The sequence below is a fragment of the Equus caballus genome, chromosome 6 (genome assembly GCF_041296265.1).
Source record: "Equus caballus isolate H_3958 breed thoroughbred chromosome 6, TB-T2T, whole genome shotgun sequence".
NCBI classification, from domain to species: Eukaryota; Metazoa; Chordata; class Mammalia; order Perissodactyla; family Equidae; genus Equus; species Equus caballus.
This window is the reverse complement of record NC_091689.1, coordinates 19,195,081-19,212,206: the sequence shown is the minus strand read 5'-3', so window position 1 is coordinate 19,212,206 and position 17,126 is coordinate 19,195,081. Positions and strand designations below refer to the sequence as shown.

Below are 17,126 nucleotides of genomic sequence, written 5' to 3'. Positions count from 1 at the left end.
GTACAGCCTACTATACACCTAGGCCACATGGTACTAATCTTACGGGACCAGCTGTGTATGCAGCCCATCGCAGACCAAAATGTCATTATGTGGTGCACGACTGTACCATGTTCTGTCATAGGAACAGAACATGATTCAGAGAGAACAATGTGACACGCGAGTGATAGTTTTTATCTAATCCAATGGGTAAGACCTGAACTTGAGATACAAATGTGAATCCCTGGCTTCTGGAGGGCAAGGGAAAACAAGGACTAAACAGAGTTTGAGAAGAGGTTTTAAAGTTATTGTAACAACAACAACAATATCCATAAAGTTCATGACTAAACTTGTATTCTCATTAAACTTGTCAATTCACATAATATGTTAACTAAAATATATGTATTCCATGTCCTCAACTATAAGCAGAAATGTATTCCTATGGTCTCTTCCACTGTGAAAAATCGGTAATTCTACAACTATCCTATTTATGGCGTCCTGGAAAAGTTAGGTCAGGAATTCAAGAATATTGCTCTCCCAGCTTTGCACAATTAAGCCTTATCCAGAAACCTGCTGCTAACTAAACATCAGAGAGAACTTCCCTTAGCAGGAGAGAGCCTGTTAAAATGGGTCATGAACGTAAGAAAGGATATAAAGACCCAACGGTAAAGAGCCTTGTCCTCAGTCCTATCACCTGCTTAAAAGTGAAGTGAGAAACTCGGACCAAAAATAAAAATGCATTATGCATTATTTTTGGACAAATTTTCAGATTAGCTCATGCAGTAGATTGAAAGTAGATACCGTATTTGTTTAGCAAAGATTAACTTAAATCAGTGGAAAACCCATAAATCCCTTTAAGCTATAAACCAAGGGCATCCAGTTACACGAAATGGTGGGTGTCTGCGCGGGTTCAGCTGCTCTCTGCAGCCTGGTAACAAATGCCATCCCTTTCATTTGAAGTGTGATTTTAAGACTGGCAGAGGGAGTTGTTAACCAAAGGCAAATTTTGTTTATTTAAATTTGAAACAAATTCTTGCCCATCCTCAATTTTGTTTTACTACTCTGCCTTTTAGTTTGAATATACGATTTCAGTTTCAGAGCACATCTAAAAAATTAAATGTGACATTAAGTTTATTATAAAGTTATTGAACTTACCGGGGAAGGAATGAAGGCTTCATGAAACTTCTTTGGATTAATTCTCAATATACCCTTTAAAATAAAAAGGAAAATCTGTGAAAATTTAACTAGTTATACACTTACGATTTTTCCATAAGTATGTTATTCTCCAATAAAAAGTTTTTAAATTAATTAAACAGTTCGATTTAGGAAACAAGTTAGATGTATGAGAACTATTCATTAAATGCATGAAACATGATTCATATTGATGTCTGACACAGGGTTCCATCAAAAACTGAAAGCTCACGCCGGCACCTTGCTGCAAAGAGGCAGAGGTGAGAAGCAAGAGCTTGGCATGGAGTAGGAAAGTGAGAACTATTGGGATTTTATGTGCCCCTATATGCTAGTCTTCAAATTTAAACTTTTACTTTAAGAACAAGGTTATCTGGCTATTACGCCTCACTGCATAATGACCTTTTTTATTCTCTAAGACTTTTCCACAATTGCTTGTTTCTGTGACAATTTTCAAAGTGACACAGGTTGATTTCCAACCTGGATACTTAGCCTTGAGGGACTGGATGTATATTTTTTACTCTGGCCCCTCTTCAGAGCTGAATGAGTCAATAATTCAAAAAGGTCCAGAATCAGCTCTTAATGTAAATGGGAATCCTGGCTTCAACAGCCAGGCCACCCAGTCTGCCTTCGACTTCATGTTATTCCAGCACCAAACCAGGGTCTGCTTCTATTTACGCACAGGGGTGCAGGTGGGGGCCGCCTTCAATAGCAGTTCAGTATTTGAGGCTCTTGCAGGAAGCTGTAACCCTCCCCACGTTCCAGCTGCATTTGAAGGCCGCTGGAACTCACGGATGGAGGCAGTTATTTTCCTAAGAGCCAGACTAAAAGCTTGTCTTGAGAAAGTGTTTTAAATAACATTTCCCCACTAAAATGAGTAGAAAGACTCAAAGATACATAATTAACGAAATAAGTGAGGACATAAAATAAAGCAGAAAATAATTCTTTCTTTCATTGGTGCACCATGTTTATATTACAAATTTCCATGCAACAGTTTATACTACTATTAACATCCTAAGTAGACGACTACAAATGTTCATTCAGTCTTTAATTCCACAATTATTTACTGAATCCTGACTATGTTCAAGACCCTGAGACGGACAATGTGGGAGAGAGAGTGAGGAGCAGGTTCAGTCCTTGTTTATAAAGTAAAACATGGAGAATGCCGTAAGTGAGGGTACAGCTCACTTTCACCAGGGGGCACCAGGAAAGGCTTCAGTGCTGGTGTCTGACCTGGTCCTTGAAGGAGGAGCAAAATTGGCAGATAAATCAGAAGAGAAACACAGGCAGAGACCCCTGTGTAAGCAAGAGCGATTAAGAGGGCAAATACTCTTCTCCCCTCCTGCTGTGCCTCTGCTTAGGGTAAGAGAGAGAAGGGCCAGGAGATAAGGACGGCGAGGCTCCCGAGGTCAGTCCCCTTTTATGAATGTCACTGCAGTTTCACTTCTAGGACAGCTGTTTCTTGCTGAGGGAGGGAAGAAAAAGGCTTATTACATTTATCTTAAATATTCTTCCTCTCTCTCAACAAATACTTCCTGACGACTAGCATGACAGGCACTATACTAATCGACGGGGACAGAATGGAGAGTAACAACAGACAGTCTCTACCCTCTAAGAGCTTACAGTCTAGTGAGGAGAAGACTCTCCAGATAAGTAAAAGTAAATTCATTGAAGTTAAATTTTTTTAAATTTATTCTCTGACTGCAGGCATGTTTTTCTAACCTAAGTTTTGTCCCCCCCCAATTGCTATTCTAGTATCATCCCTTCTAGCTCAGTGAATGTTTAGTACATGAAGAAGTACAGGGATGAGAATGCCTTCCGCTTTGAGAGTACCTTAAGTACAGAGCACTTAGAGAGGCCAAGGCTGAGCTCAGGGGAAAGAGACAGGTTGCTCAGGGCTGTATCTAGGCTCTATTTAAAAGAACAAATATTTAAAGGACCTTAAAGATTCTATTCTTGATTGTCTTTTCCAAACTTCCTGACAGGTAAAAGCACACAGGGAAGGACAGAAGACTTGTAGAAGAAAAACATTTACAATTTGACTGGAGCGTACTCTCCAGAACTGGACCTCAGGAACAGATCCCCTAGAGTGTACAGATCGCACCACGGAAGGAATCTCTACAGAGTTCCATAGCAGACCAGAGACAGCCCCACAGCCTGATGGAAGAAGCTGTCAGTAAAGCATGTCCAGAAATGGTCTTTTAACTAAAAGAGACTTGCTGCAGCTGTTTTGTCTCACCCCCCCACAGAAGTCCAGGACTTCATTTCCATATTTTTATGAGCATCACCTAATCTGCCCCAATCCTTCATCTCTGCTCTTTCTCCTCAATCCTTTCCCGGGCCTGGCACGTGATCAGTGAGGCTCCTACATCCTCCGTCTCTTCTCTGACTGCTCCTGTTCCTCCCTGCCTTAACTGAAACCTGGCTGTCCCCTGATACGATCACTTCCCTTGAAGTGCCCTCAAAGGGAGCCTATTTTCTCTCTCCTATCCCATGTTTCTCAGGGACCAGAAAAGGAATGTTTCCTCCCTGCTTCCCCATTGTAGCTTTAAAATTATTTTTTTCCTCCCTTCTCTTTCAAAACCCCCAGATCCTTTGAAGTTAATGTCACTAGCTCCTGCTATATCTCCTTGGTCCCATCCTCTTCAAACCTTCTGATCATTTCCCTGATTCACTAATGCTTTGACTCATAGCTCACTGTCTTCCTCTCCACCTCCATTCCTATAAACAGTTACAGTACTTCACATCCATATGGATGACCAGGTAACCCTAACCAGTCACTCCAGCCACCCTGTCCTCCACTCACACCAGCCACTCTCTCCCATGTTCATAGCTGGTATCTTGTCAGTGCTAATCACACCACCTCCAAACAGGAAAAGTCAAATAGCACACTTTCTGATCACAATCTTCTAGTTTCCCAGCTCACTTAAGGCAAAAATTCCATTTCAACAATTCATCGTCTTCAGTAAGACCTCCAACCATGGATCTGACCTCCTTTTTGCAATTCATCGTCTTCCCACTATGTTTATTCCCTTCCTCGGCCAGCTAGTTGCTATGGCCTATCAGTACCTCCTGCCCTTGCAAACCCTGAGCCTTGGGTCCACTCTTCCTCTCATATTCAACTAGCAAAACCTCATTCTCTGTTGACACCTGCCTTCTCCACGCCTACACCTAAGGGGCTGAATGTTACTGTAGAAAAGTACCACACAACTGAGCTAATTAGCCTAACTTGGCAATCACAAACATATTTCATTTGGCTTACAAGATGTTTGAGAATGCTTACAACTGAGGAACTTTACACACAAACATGTATTTCCAGATTTTCTCAAAAAATCAGCTAATCCCACATGGCAACAACCACCAGAGATGAATAACAGACGCTTCTCTTATAGCAATAAAAACAATTGTAAATAACACTTATACTGGTATACTACGTGTCACACACTGTTTTAAGAGCTTTATGTACATCAACTAATTTAACCCCAAAACAACCCTATGAAGTAAGTACTATTATCCTCTATTTTACAAACAGAAAACTGAGGCACTGAGAGGTGCCCCCTTTCAGACCACATTCAAGCCCAAGCAGTCTGGCTCCAGAGTCCTTGCTCTTAACTACTGCAGACTGCCTCTCTGTGTGCCACAGGCACCATCAGGGCCTCTGCACTCATTCATGCCATCTGCTTCCTTCCCCCCAAAAACCAGCACCACATCCCAAGCCTCAGTCTTCCCTATCTTGGTTAACAGCAACATCAACCATCCAGGTGCTCTACTCAAAACCTTAGCAGGCATCCTTTATTCCTCCCTTTTCCACATTTAATCTATCTGCATGCCATGCCACTTCTAGCTCCACATTCATCCACTTCTTTCCATCTTCACTGCCACCGCCCTGTTCACGTCTCCATATTTTCTTGCCTGGTTTACTCTGATAGCCTTCTACATGGTCTCCCAGCTTGCACTCTAGTTTATTTGCCTCACAACTGTCAAAGAGATGTTTTTAAAGAATAAAATAGATCATGTCCTTCCACTGCTTAACATCCCTCAGTGACTCCCCACCGTTCTTAAAATGGTGACAGCTGCCTAACTCTCCAACTTGTTCCCACATTGTAATTCCCTTTGTCCAAACGACTTCCTTCTTAGTCCTCAAAAACACCAAGCCTTTTTCTAACTGGTGTTCTTCCACAAGCTGATCTCTCTGCCCATAATGTTCTTTTCCTAATTCTTCAAATGGCTGGCTCATTGTCACCATTCAGACCTCAATTCAGAGATCACCTCCTCAGAGAGGCCTAACCACCTTATGGAAATTAGCTCCCCTAATTATTCTCTCTCATCTTTCTTACTTTCCTGTTAGCATTCGTCACGGGCTGTAATTTTCTCTTTATTTCTTCAGTTGTTTTTGCCTGTCTCCCCTGGTGAATTGCCTATCTTGCTCACCAGTATATGCCTAGCACTTATTGGCAGTCAAGAAACATTTGTTGAGCTAATTAATTAATGTCTGCAGAGCTGAAGTTCTCCCACCACTCCTGTATTAATGTTATGAATATCATCTGTTCCTTCTAAATGACTATGCAGTCCACTGTAATGTCACCTCTATTCTTCTCTTTAATTCACACCCAAATGTTTTCCAGCTGATTTCACTCTTAACAAATGGTGAATGTCCCAGAAACTAGCCCATCCTGTCCTGTCTTCCTGGACTAGGATTTCTTTTGCGGTCCAATAACAACTCTACACCAATATTCTATTCTAAAAGGAACTCTGTCATCATGCCTCAGGCAGCTCTGGGGCTCAGCCTCAACCACGTTTAGCCAAAATATTAGTTCATGAAACCAGCCAGTTCTACCATCTTCATACCCATGTCACTTTGGTCATCACCCAAACCTGAGGCCCTTCCAGGCCTATCCCTTACTCTCATTTCACCCAGCATCTCCTATAATAACCTCCCAATACTGCACCTATGGAGAGAGAAAGGACACATGTTCTTTGCTATGCAAACTTGTTTACAAAATAATTTTCAAAACTACATGTACACGACCATGTCTTATTGCTAGTCAGTTCAAACATAGGAAAGAGATTTTTTTGGTCCCTGTGAACTCCTCTTCCCCACATAGGGCAAAATACCAATGCAATGTCAAAATTATTGGTCAAAGTATAAAAAACAAAATAAAATATTATTCTACTCCTATTTAAAGACACCTCCTCAATATCTCTCAATAAAAGTTTCTTCTCTGGATGGGGAGAAGAAAAAGGAGTCAATATACTTAAGTTTGAAGACAAAAGTTAACAAATGCTTGTAAGTATATCTTATAAGTTCAGTTTTCTCCAACAGCATTCAAATATCTTTTCTTGCCTAGCTTTTCACCTTACCCATCAAGGCCTGCACACAATAAAGTTTGTATCAGAAAGCAGATGGACTCTGTTTCTCTGCCTATGAAAATCTTATTTACAGCGTTGTATATTTCACATGGTGACCTCATATCTGGAACCCATTCCCTTCCCCATCTGCAGAGAACAACTGTTCTCATCTGCGAGGGGAGGCTCTGGCTGCAGAGTCTCATGATGTCACAGGCCAGGAGGAATCACTTACAAACTCCTGGGAATGAGAGTTGTTATATTGATCAGCTTTTTGCTTGGTTTTGTTTTGCTATCAGGAAAGAGTTGCTTCAAAAGTAAAAATTAATAGAAAGGAGCAAAAACTAATACCATTATAGGATATTTCCCTCACCCTATCCCTGTAAATTCTATCAACAAAACTATAAGCAATTTTTCTTACGAGTTATAACAACCAAGGTTCTCCTTACTCTTCTTGAAAGATAGCATGTTGATCCTTTACCCAGTAAATAAATATTTATTCAATATAAACTCACTAAGCATCAAATGCCAGGCATTGGGCTAATCTGTGGGAGTAAGACAGGACCCTGCCCACAAGGAAATGAATAGTCTATCTGAGGAAACAGAAATGCCAAGAAATGGAAATAGGTTTAGAATAAAGGGTAAACAAAGAAGTCAGCTTCAGGAAAGAGGTAATGGCTGATTCTGCTTGGAGAATTAAAGTAAGGCGTCTCAAAGCGGGTAACATTTAGGTAGGGACTTAAAAGGTCAAGTGCAATTACATCAAGATAGTGAGAGAAAGCATTCCAAGCACCAGGAACAGCGTGTACAGTCATAGCAGAATCAAAAAGCAGAGTTTTTATAGGAAACGTTTTGAAGATCAGGGTGGATGGAGCAGAATGCACCTGGAGGAGAGTGGCAGGAGATGAGAATGGGAAAGGCACAATGGGTCCTTGTACGTGAAACGAGATGAGGACCAAGAACAAAATGTAGATAAAACGGAGTTCAGCATGTGCACTGACCGATAACCAGCAAATGAGTGGATTAACGAATGGACAAATGTCCAAGGGCAACTTCGACTGTCCTAAGAGAGGTCTCATCAAAGAAATCCAAGGGAAGCTTTTAAAAAAAAAGCCAATAGTACTTCTAAAATCAGAGAGATCAATTCATTTGTTAAAAAGCATTCTCCATTCAAGAGTCTACATTAATCATATGTGCACTTGACCACAGGTAAATACAATAAGGTGATAAAAAGGAAGAGGAGATGATAGTATCTGTTAATCGGATGGATCTTTAGCCAAAAACACAAATCAGAATGAGAGAAAATGGAACGCAGTCAACATTTTCAAGTGAGCCAGGTAACACATGGCAGTATTTCTATACAAAATCCAAGAATTGTGAAATAGACTTAATTCAAAGAATATGTGTCCCTGCCTCCCTCTCCTCGTTACCTGCTATCTGCCCCACATTTCATGCGTAAGGAGATCTAAGCTGCCTTACTCCATGTTGTTTCATAAGTTCTTATTTTCCTTAGTGCTACTATCTCTCCATAGCTCTTTCCCACACACATATCACCCATTTAATAGGTCCAAATTAGCCATCCTTCTATATCTACTGCAGTTGTCACCTCCTGGAGTTTCCCAGTTCCCCCCAACATTCTCCCATATACCTTGGTCACACTTCTATCTGAGCACTTAGCATTTTTCCCTAAGTCACCTGTTCACGTGACTGCCTGCCCCGGACTGCACTGCCAGCTCAAAGAACAGAAAGGCAGTCTCATCCACCTTCGTCTTGAGAGCACCCATCGGCATGTTCCCAACTATAAACTGCTCCTGGCTCACAGTGGATGCTCAATAAACGTTTGCTGAGCCAAACCGCTGAACTGGCTTGTCAAAGTATTTTGTAAACTATAAAGCACTCAACAAATATTGTCTGCTGCTATTTACTGTTTCCTTTTCAACCTTATTCTCCATCATTCAGCATCCATGTGCTCCAGGCAAACTGAACTCTCAATGTTTCTTATAGCCACACTAGTCGGTCTGTTTGTAAAGCTCTTTCTCTATCCTCACCATTCAAACGGCACCAAGCCATGGCCTGGCTCAAATATTCCCCTTCCAATAAAACATTCCTGGATAACCCTAACTGGAAATAATGGCTCTCTCCCCTCAAATCTCAGAGCATGTTGTCTGTCTCTGTCTTGTGGCACTTATCATCTCTAATCGCACAGCAGGTCTAACAAGTGGAAGGCCCTGTGCCTGTTATGTCATCATTTCTCTCAAAGCACACATCACAGAACAATAAATAATTTAATGAGTAGACAGATTACTCCTCATTCTACATATTCAAGGAATAACTTTCTAGTCTGTTTTAAGCACCTGGATAAGTGTTCCTCTCTTCAAGCCTTCTGAAACATCTTCCTTGGACATGTAGGTTTCAAATATGCTCTTTTTCTTCCCTCGTAGGGACTTGTTCTTTGACTTTTTGTCACCTGGCGAAGCACCAACACCATGTGGGCCAACCACAGAGGACACACCTAGAAACATGAGGCAGCAATCAACTCTTTCCTCAATCAAACACTCTGTATTTTTAAAACTGGAGATATTTTACCTTTTTTTAATTTAGAAGGACCAACAAGAGAATGAAACTCTCTGATAATGAATTCAAATAGTCACAAAAAAGAAAGAATGGGTAAAGGAAACATGAATAAAATATACTTAGACGAGACTTGAGTTTTAAATCAGCATTACAATATGCATGACATAATCTGAATAATAGATTCAGTATGCTTTGCTGTTTATAGACACAAACTTTTTAAAAATAGGAATTACAAAGATTGTCATTTTTCTAGAGGAAATTAAACAGCTGTATTCGATATAACAATAAATTAAGACAACAAGAAACCATACTTAATTCTAGAATAAATAACATGGGAGAATATTTAACAGGTCACGAAAAGAATTAAGCTCCCCTCAATTGTAAGACCCGCCCTGAACCTCCATTCCACTTTGATTTCAGGTCTCCAGTTGCTAGAGTAGATTCCATTTTCCTTTTGTACCTCTGGGGGTCTCCAGGGGCCGGAGTGTCAGCCTGTAGTCAGGATGGCTCATTACTGGTTCCAAGGTTGCCTCTTCTCTCCAATCCAGGAGGGCCTCCACTGCTCAGCTCAGAGTTCTTCCTGCCTTGAGCAGCTCAGTTCTTACTAGCTGAAACCAAAGAGAAATGGGTGACTAAAGACCAGTTAACCTGTAGCCTCTGTGCTCTCAAAAAATTAGTATTTGCATGACAAAGGCAATGTGGTGGCCCTCCTGGGTCCTGGTGTCACTCTCTCCCAGGCAGTTAGTCAAGCGTACCGTCTGTCCTGAGCTTCTTTTCAAGGCCCTCACCCTCACAGGTATCACCAGCCTGCCTGTTTGAGCCACTTTAACTAAAAACCTCCACAAATACGGCAATGAGGCAGAAGTTAAGGAGTTCCGCAGTTCTATTCAGCTTGTGAAATGCACAAGAGCAGGAGGGAATATAGTTTGAATAATAGTATAAAGATCTAGAATCTAAAGGCTCTAACGAAATAAGTACTAAATTAGGGCTCAAGAAAGTGGCATTTACTAAGTTTAACCTTGGATAAATGACGTTACTCTACAAAACCAAGTAAATCAATTCCTTAGAATTCATTAACAAAATCTAATTCATTGCCTCAACCTGAAGTCCAGAACTATGCAGGGAACCCCGACGGTTCACTAGCTTTCAAAAAAGAAATGGCAATATTGTAGTTAGATATCTATTTCCCTTTTCTTACCTGCCATCATTTCAAACCAGTCATCTGACCAGAAGCTCAGGCAGCTGTTCCTAAGGCAGCTGCCTAGATCAGGGGACTGGAATGTGGGGCCATGCAGCTGGCCCCCCTGGCCTTCCACCTGGATACTGAACATGTCATCACAACTTCTACTTTCTACTCTAGGCTGGCCATAAGCCCAGGATTCAAGCCTATACTTGCAAATTTCCAAAATCCTGGTGGGCAGCCTGCTTTCCCATACATCGGATCAAGATGTCATTCTGAACACCACCTTCCATTTCCTCTAAATTTCCCACACATCCTTCACCAGAATGATGTAATTTTTCTTTAAATTTAAATTAATACTAACTCAGGAGAAGAGAAGCAACAGAGACAAAGGGTAACAGGTCACTTAGTGACACATGAAGAGATTTAGAGATAAAGGCAAAAAGTTGCAAGAAGGGAGAGAAACAGATGGTCTTACATAAACAACAAGGTAGTGGGACAGGCACATAGAGGAGTCCAGACCGATGGTTTAATTTGGAAATGCATTCATCCACTCAATTCAACAAATATTTCTGCAAGGTACCGTACTAGGCACAATGAAGAATACAAAAGTTAATTCGATTTACAAAAATCATATTGAAATAACAATATGAGTTGGGAAATGATAAGCAGGATATTTTTTAAAGTATGGGTAAATGTACATATGATGGGAAAATCTCCAGATCACAAAATCTGAGTGAGCTTCAGGAAAGATTTTAAAGAAGAACTGAGAATGTGAGAAACGCATACTGCCACAGAAGGAAACAAAAATGGAGACACAGAAGAACACAGGCAGGTTCTTGCAACATGAATTACACTTGGACAGAGTCCAGCCCATACAAAGGGAGGCAGTGGCAAGGAAATTAAAACAAATTGGAAGGTCTAGAAAACCAGCCCAACTTTTCCAAGTCAGTAGGGAATTTCTGAAGCATGAATGAGCAGAAGAGAACAACGACAAATCAGAGTTGTGTTTCAGGATTAAAATTAACCTGGCATAGGGTTCAGTCATCTGGAGTTGAGAAAGACTAGCAGCAGCTACACCTTAGGAAAGAAGTAGAAGAGACTGGGTGAAAGGAAAGAAAGGCCTGAACTAGAGTTGTACACGCAGACATTGAAACAAAGAAATCCTGAACATGATATGACACAGGACAAACTGGCTCCACTTGGCAACCAGGCAGATCTGGAGGAGAGCAAGGAGGTGGCAATTATCTCAGATTTCAGGTGAGGAGACTGGTAGACGATATTGTCACTAAGAGAAGATGATGAATTCTTCTTGGGGTATTATATACCTCTACATGGAAATACATATCTCTATACATACCTCTACACCAAATACTTGGAAACTAGAGCATAACTTAGATAAATTAGCCAGCCATCTGCATAAAGATGGTAACCCAAAGTTTTCTAGAATAGACAACACTGCCAAGAAAGTGTAAGCTGATACAGAAGAGGGCCTAGGACAAAATCTGGGTTAGGGCAACTTTTAGGAAATGCAAAGAGAAAGAAGTAAAAAATATAACAAAGAAACTAATAAAGGTGTAGAAAAAGAACCAATAGAGTTGGATGTTAAGAAAACAAGGGAGAAAATAATTTCCAAAGGAAGACAGGTTTATGATCAGGGTTTGTACCCACTACTAAATAAGAATACAAACAATGGCAGCCTTGGGTGGGGTGAGGAGTTGGGGGCAAGCTGTAAGCAAGAGAAAGACCATCCAAAAAGAAGAGCCAGAATTGAAAACGGGGTGCTTCACGTCAAGTCCTGATGCAGGCAAGAATTCAAAATTAAGGGGAGTAACTGCCAGTTAAGTGAGATCGAGGTACAGAGATCTCAACTCCAACGTCCCTATGTCAGCTGCATCTGTAACATTCCTTAGTGGCAAATATCCCAGTTGGCGTGACCCACACCTAATTTGTCTCCCTAGCTCAAGAAGACAAGGAATGTTTGGTTGGGTTCATCATTGTAACACCACTGGCTCCCATGGTGTCTAGGATGAAACAGGTGCTCAATAATCACTCATTAAATGACTGCATGAGTTTGTTTTCATGAACAAGCAGTGAGAACACCAAGCAAAGCAGAGTCTTTCAGGGAAATCACACTAAAAACTAGTCAGCAAAGAATGGGAAAAGAACACAGGACCCAGGAAACAAAGTTGGCAAGAATACGCCAGACAGCCAGGCAGGTAGTCAAAGCTTGCTTTTAGGTATCATAAAGCACTGGAATGAGATGGAAGGATTCCAATTATATAAGATGCTAATCAGAAAATGAACAAAGAAGCAACCTTCCCTTCCCAGCGATAGAGCTGTGTAGGCCTAGTAACCCTGGAGAAATCCTGGACACTCCTATCCTGACAGATTAAAAGCACAAGTCAATTCCTAATCCTCACCAGCTTCTAGGAGAGCCACTGATATACTGCCCAACTGCCCACTGGCTCCTAGAGAAGGTGTTTTACCATGGAAATAGCTGTACATTCTGAAGAGTTGAACTGGTGTTAGGATGAACAGGCAGTAATAGTCAATAGTGTCACATGGTAAAAAAAAAAAAAAAAAAAAAAGCAGGGAAGAGCAGGAAAGGAGAAAAGGCACTAGACTTCAAAGAGCAAATCTGAAGCATCTGGGTCAAAAAAAGTAGTGTCTTGATATGCTTTACATTCCCCAAAGCTAGCACAATGCAGAGTGAAGAGCAAAGCACAATGAAGAGTGAAGAGCAAGGGCTCAAAAATTTGAGTAAACAAAGCCTATTTGGGACAGAAACCATGTTACAACAAATATATACTAGTGAGAAATATGAGTAGCAGGGCCAGGACTAGGGTGAGGCAAGCAAGGCACCTAGGATGCAAAATTTACTAAAGCAAAGTCATACAAGCACCAATTCCACATTTGCAGGACTCCAAGAGTGAGCGCTCCTTAAATGTTTGTGTCCCAGGCATCTCATTGCCTTACCCTAGTCTCAGCCCTGAAGAGTAGCAAGAGCTTTATGAACCTGGGTAGTGAAGGAAACTCAAGGAGATAAAGTCAAAAGAGGTTTAAAGAGAGAAAAGGTTGAGCCTATGCAGAAGCTAAGATGGAGGCAATTGAAAGCGAGAGATGGTAAAAAACAGTAAAAAAGGGTATAATTGACAGAATAAAGCAAAAAAAAAAAGGACAGGATTAAAATAAATCTCACCGAAATTAAATAAATAATTTACATTACAAATCAGTAAGAAACATAATAGTCAACAAGTAATGTTAAGATACACTTAACATCATTTTTTAAAAATAGCCAATAGATACTACTTCATAACACATTCTGAAATGAAATTCAGTTTAAATAAAATTTAAATGTTTAAAAATAAGAGAGCGAGAAAGCAGGGGAAAAGATGCCCAGAATAGCCTAATGAGGAGTTTGACAAATATTATCCCCAACAATAAAACTGGACAAAATTATCAAAACCAACCATTTAAGGATCTGGATACTGATTAAAGACATACAACAAATTGAGAAGTGTTTATTCCAGAAAATCTACTGAATCTCAGTAAGAACAGTGGAAGCGTATGATAGTTTAGCCTGGGGCTCCCACCACCCCACACTCACTCCCAATTCCTTGGTGTAGAAGTCCTACCAGGGCAGAGCAAGCTTTGAAGACTGGCAGCTCCAATGCCAGCTAAGTTTATATAGAGCAGAACACAGAGAATTCCATGCCTAGGGGCATTTTCAAAAACAAGAGTGGTTCAAGGGGAAAAATATCAGGGAAGGCCAATATCACAGCTAGCCTGAGTTTGCAACACTAGTTAGGGCAAGCAAAAGATCAGCAGACCAACGCAAAATTTAACAGGGAGAATCGGAATGACACAACCAAAGTGGGCCTTGATTAGAATCTACTTTTTCCTGCTGTGTGCACGCACAACACTGTAAATAGGCAGGAGAGAAACAAGAGTGCCCTAGAGAGCTACTCATCCCTGGAAGAACATAAGCCTTGCAAATACAGAAAGCAAAAGCCAGGGCAGACTTGTAAACTGCCTGAACTTTGAATGCATTCCCCAAGGCTCAGAGGAACCAGTGACAGAGTCGGGGGCTCACTGTCTCAAGGAGTTTAAACACAACCTCTGACCAATCATAGGCTGACCACTAAGATATGCTGACCCAAAGACAATTACTACAAAGTAAGGCTTAAAAATAAAAACAGGAAAGGAAGAACTGAGCAGAGACATCAGCAGCCACACACTGCAGGAGAACCAGACTCCACAGAATTAGCACAGGCAAGTCACTAAACAAACAAGAAGAGCAACCACCTCCAACCACCTCCAGCTCTGCAAAAAGAATCAGGATATAGAATATATATCAAAACTGTCCAGCCTTCAACCAAAAATTACAAGATATGCAAAAAAAACCAGAAAAGTGTGACCCATATGTGGGAAGCAAGGTGAGCAGTTTCAACAAAAATTGTCTCCGGGAAGCCTAGGTTTTTGGACTTAGGCAACAGAGACTTCAAAGGAGCCATTATAAGTATGTTCTTTAAAGTAAAGGAAAGTATGATGACAATGACTCATCAAGTAGAAAATATCAACAAAGAGAGAGAAATTATAAAAAAGAACCAACGGAAATTTCAAATTGAAAGAATAACTGAAATGAAAAATTCACTAGAGAGGCTCAACAGCAGTTCTGAACTAGAAGAAAAAATCAATAAACCTGAAAAAAAAAAAAAAGATCAATCAAGATTATCCAATCTAAAGAAAAGGAATAAAAATGAAGAAATTTTTCTTTTTTAGTTCCAAATTCAGGACCTGTAATAAAGAGTGTGGCTCCCTTTTTTGATGTTTCACCACTGTCTTATTTTAAGCCTCAGCTCCTCCTTCCCCTTTGACCTATATAACCAGGTTGATAAGAAAGTCCACTGTGTTCCCACCTTTGGCCCCAGAGGGAAATTCAAATTTCACAAATCCCCAGCCTGCACATGGGAACTTCTCTCCAGTTCCCTAGCCATTATAAAAGCCTAACCCACTCCTCCTGCCAGGCTCAGGCCAGGCCAGACATGCTGCTACCGGCCCTAATCTCCCCAGGAGTAATAAATTTTCTTTCAAATTCTCTTAGCATATGGAGTGCAATTAGCATAGACATCTTACTAACTGGGAAGGGGTCCGTTCCACCTCCACGGGGTGACCACAGAACCAGAATGAAGGAGGAAACATCTCTACCAATCTTACAGAAAGAAAAGGATTATAAGCGAATACAATGAATAACTTTACACCAACTAGACAACTTAGATTCAATGGAAAAATTCCTAGAAAGACACAAATTATTGAAGATGACTAAAGAAGAAATAGAAAATTTAAATAGATATATAACAAATAAAGAAACTAAAGCAGTAATTTAAAATCTTCCAAGAAAGAAAAGCCCAGGTAGCCTCACGGGTGAATTCTATCAAACATTTAAAGAAAAAAATAATATCAATCCTTTACAAACTATTCCAGAAAACAGAGGAAATATTCTCCAACTCGTTCTGTGAGGACGGTACTCCTCATGATACAAAGGCAGACAAAGACACCACGAGAAAAAAAAAAATTTAACATAGAAAATTGTTTGGAGTTTTAAATTTCTTATTAGATCTATTCTGTTAATTTGCATTTTTCTAGAAATCTGTTGATTTCATCTAAAGTTTCCCCTTTTTGGAGGGCAGACTGTTGTTCAAAATATCCTCATGATTTTCTTAATACAGTACCTAGAGCAGTGCTGTCCCTTCTGAAGTGACAGAAATTGTCAGTATCTGTGCTGTCCAATATGGTAGCCACTGTCACATGTGTCTTTCAAGCATTTTAAAGAATGGCTAGTGCAAATGAAAAATTGTCAAGTCTGAAAGATTTGTATTTCATCTTTATTCTTGTAGGACACTTCCACAAGTTTTAGAATTCTAGAGCGTCAGTTATTTTCTCTCAGTAATTTAAAGATATTCCATTGTCTTCTGGCCTCCACTGTTTCTGTTGAGAAGCCAGCCATTGGTCTAATTGTTGATTCTCTGAAAGTATACTATTCCCTCTCCCCACCTCCGGCAGCTTTTGACATTTTTCTCTTTGTTTTGGGTTTTCTACAGATTGACTACAATATACCAAGGTATGGATTTCTTTTTATTTTGCTTGGTGTTAGTAAGGTTTCTTAAATTTATTGCTTGATAACTTTCTTCAGTTATGGAAACTTTCCAGCAATCTCTTCCAATATCACTTCTGCCCCATTCTCTCTGAACCCTTTGTCTAGGAATCCAATCACCCACTTTCGACCTGCTCAATGTCTCTGTCTCCCTCAATCTCTTCAGTAACTCTTCCACTTCATTAATTCTCTCTTCAGCTCTAATCTTCTATTGAACCTAATCATTAAGTTCCTAATTTCAGTTATTATGTTTTCAAGTCTAGATTTTTCCATTTCACTCTTCTGAAAGTTTCCAGTTCTCTGCTGAAAATGCTGGATCCTTTCTTTTATCTCTTTGAACAAGGTAAGCATACTATATTAAGTTGCCTCCTAAAAATTCCAATATCAGAGGCCCCCTTTGGAGCTAACACCATCTTCCGTTGTTTGATTTGTTGTTGTTGAACAAATGATTTATTCTTGTTGTTTGAATCATGTTGTGCCTGATTTTTTTTATTACGGGCTAGATATTATATTTGTAAAATTTTTGTAGTAATAATTTGAAGCCTTGTATAACACTATCATTATCCAAACAGGATTGACATTTGCTTCTGCTAAGCACTAAAACAAATACAATAAGTTACCCCAATCTCTTCTCAGGGTTTAAATGTATTCAAAGTGGAGCTACAGTTCCTGTTAGGGTCTATTTACATCCAGTTCACCCTTACT

At 40.2% G+C, this 17,126-nt stretch overlaps 1 protein-coding gene across 33 annotated transcripts in view; it reads right to left on the bottom strand.

Moving 5' to 3' along the window:
* DIS3L2 (DIS3 like 3'-5' exoribonuclease 2) overlaps positions 1–17,126 on the bottom strand; it is a 344,867-nt gene that overhangs the window by 288,685 nt on the left and 39,056 nt on the right. For all 33 annotated transcript variants that reach the window (XR_011439882.1, XM_023642560.2, XM_023642568.2 and 30 more), the window contains 3 exons: positions 9,545–9,692; positions 8,865–9,022; positions 1,132–1,185 (listed from right to left, as the gene is read on the bottom strand). Coding sequence is in view for 32 of the 33 variants with exons in the window: in XM_023642560.2 (XP_023498328.1) it covers positions 1,132–1,185; positions 8,865–9,022; positions 9,545–9,596 (264 nt within the window). In the remaining variant the exon portion in view is untranslated. The remainder of the gene's footprint in view (positions 1–1,131; positions 1,186–8,864; positions 9,023–9,544; positions 9,693–17,126) is intronic.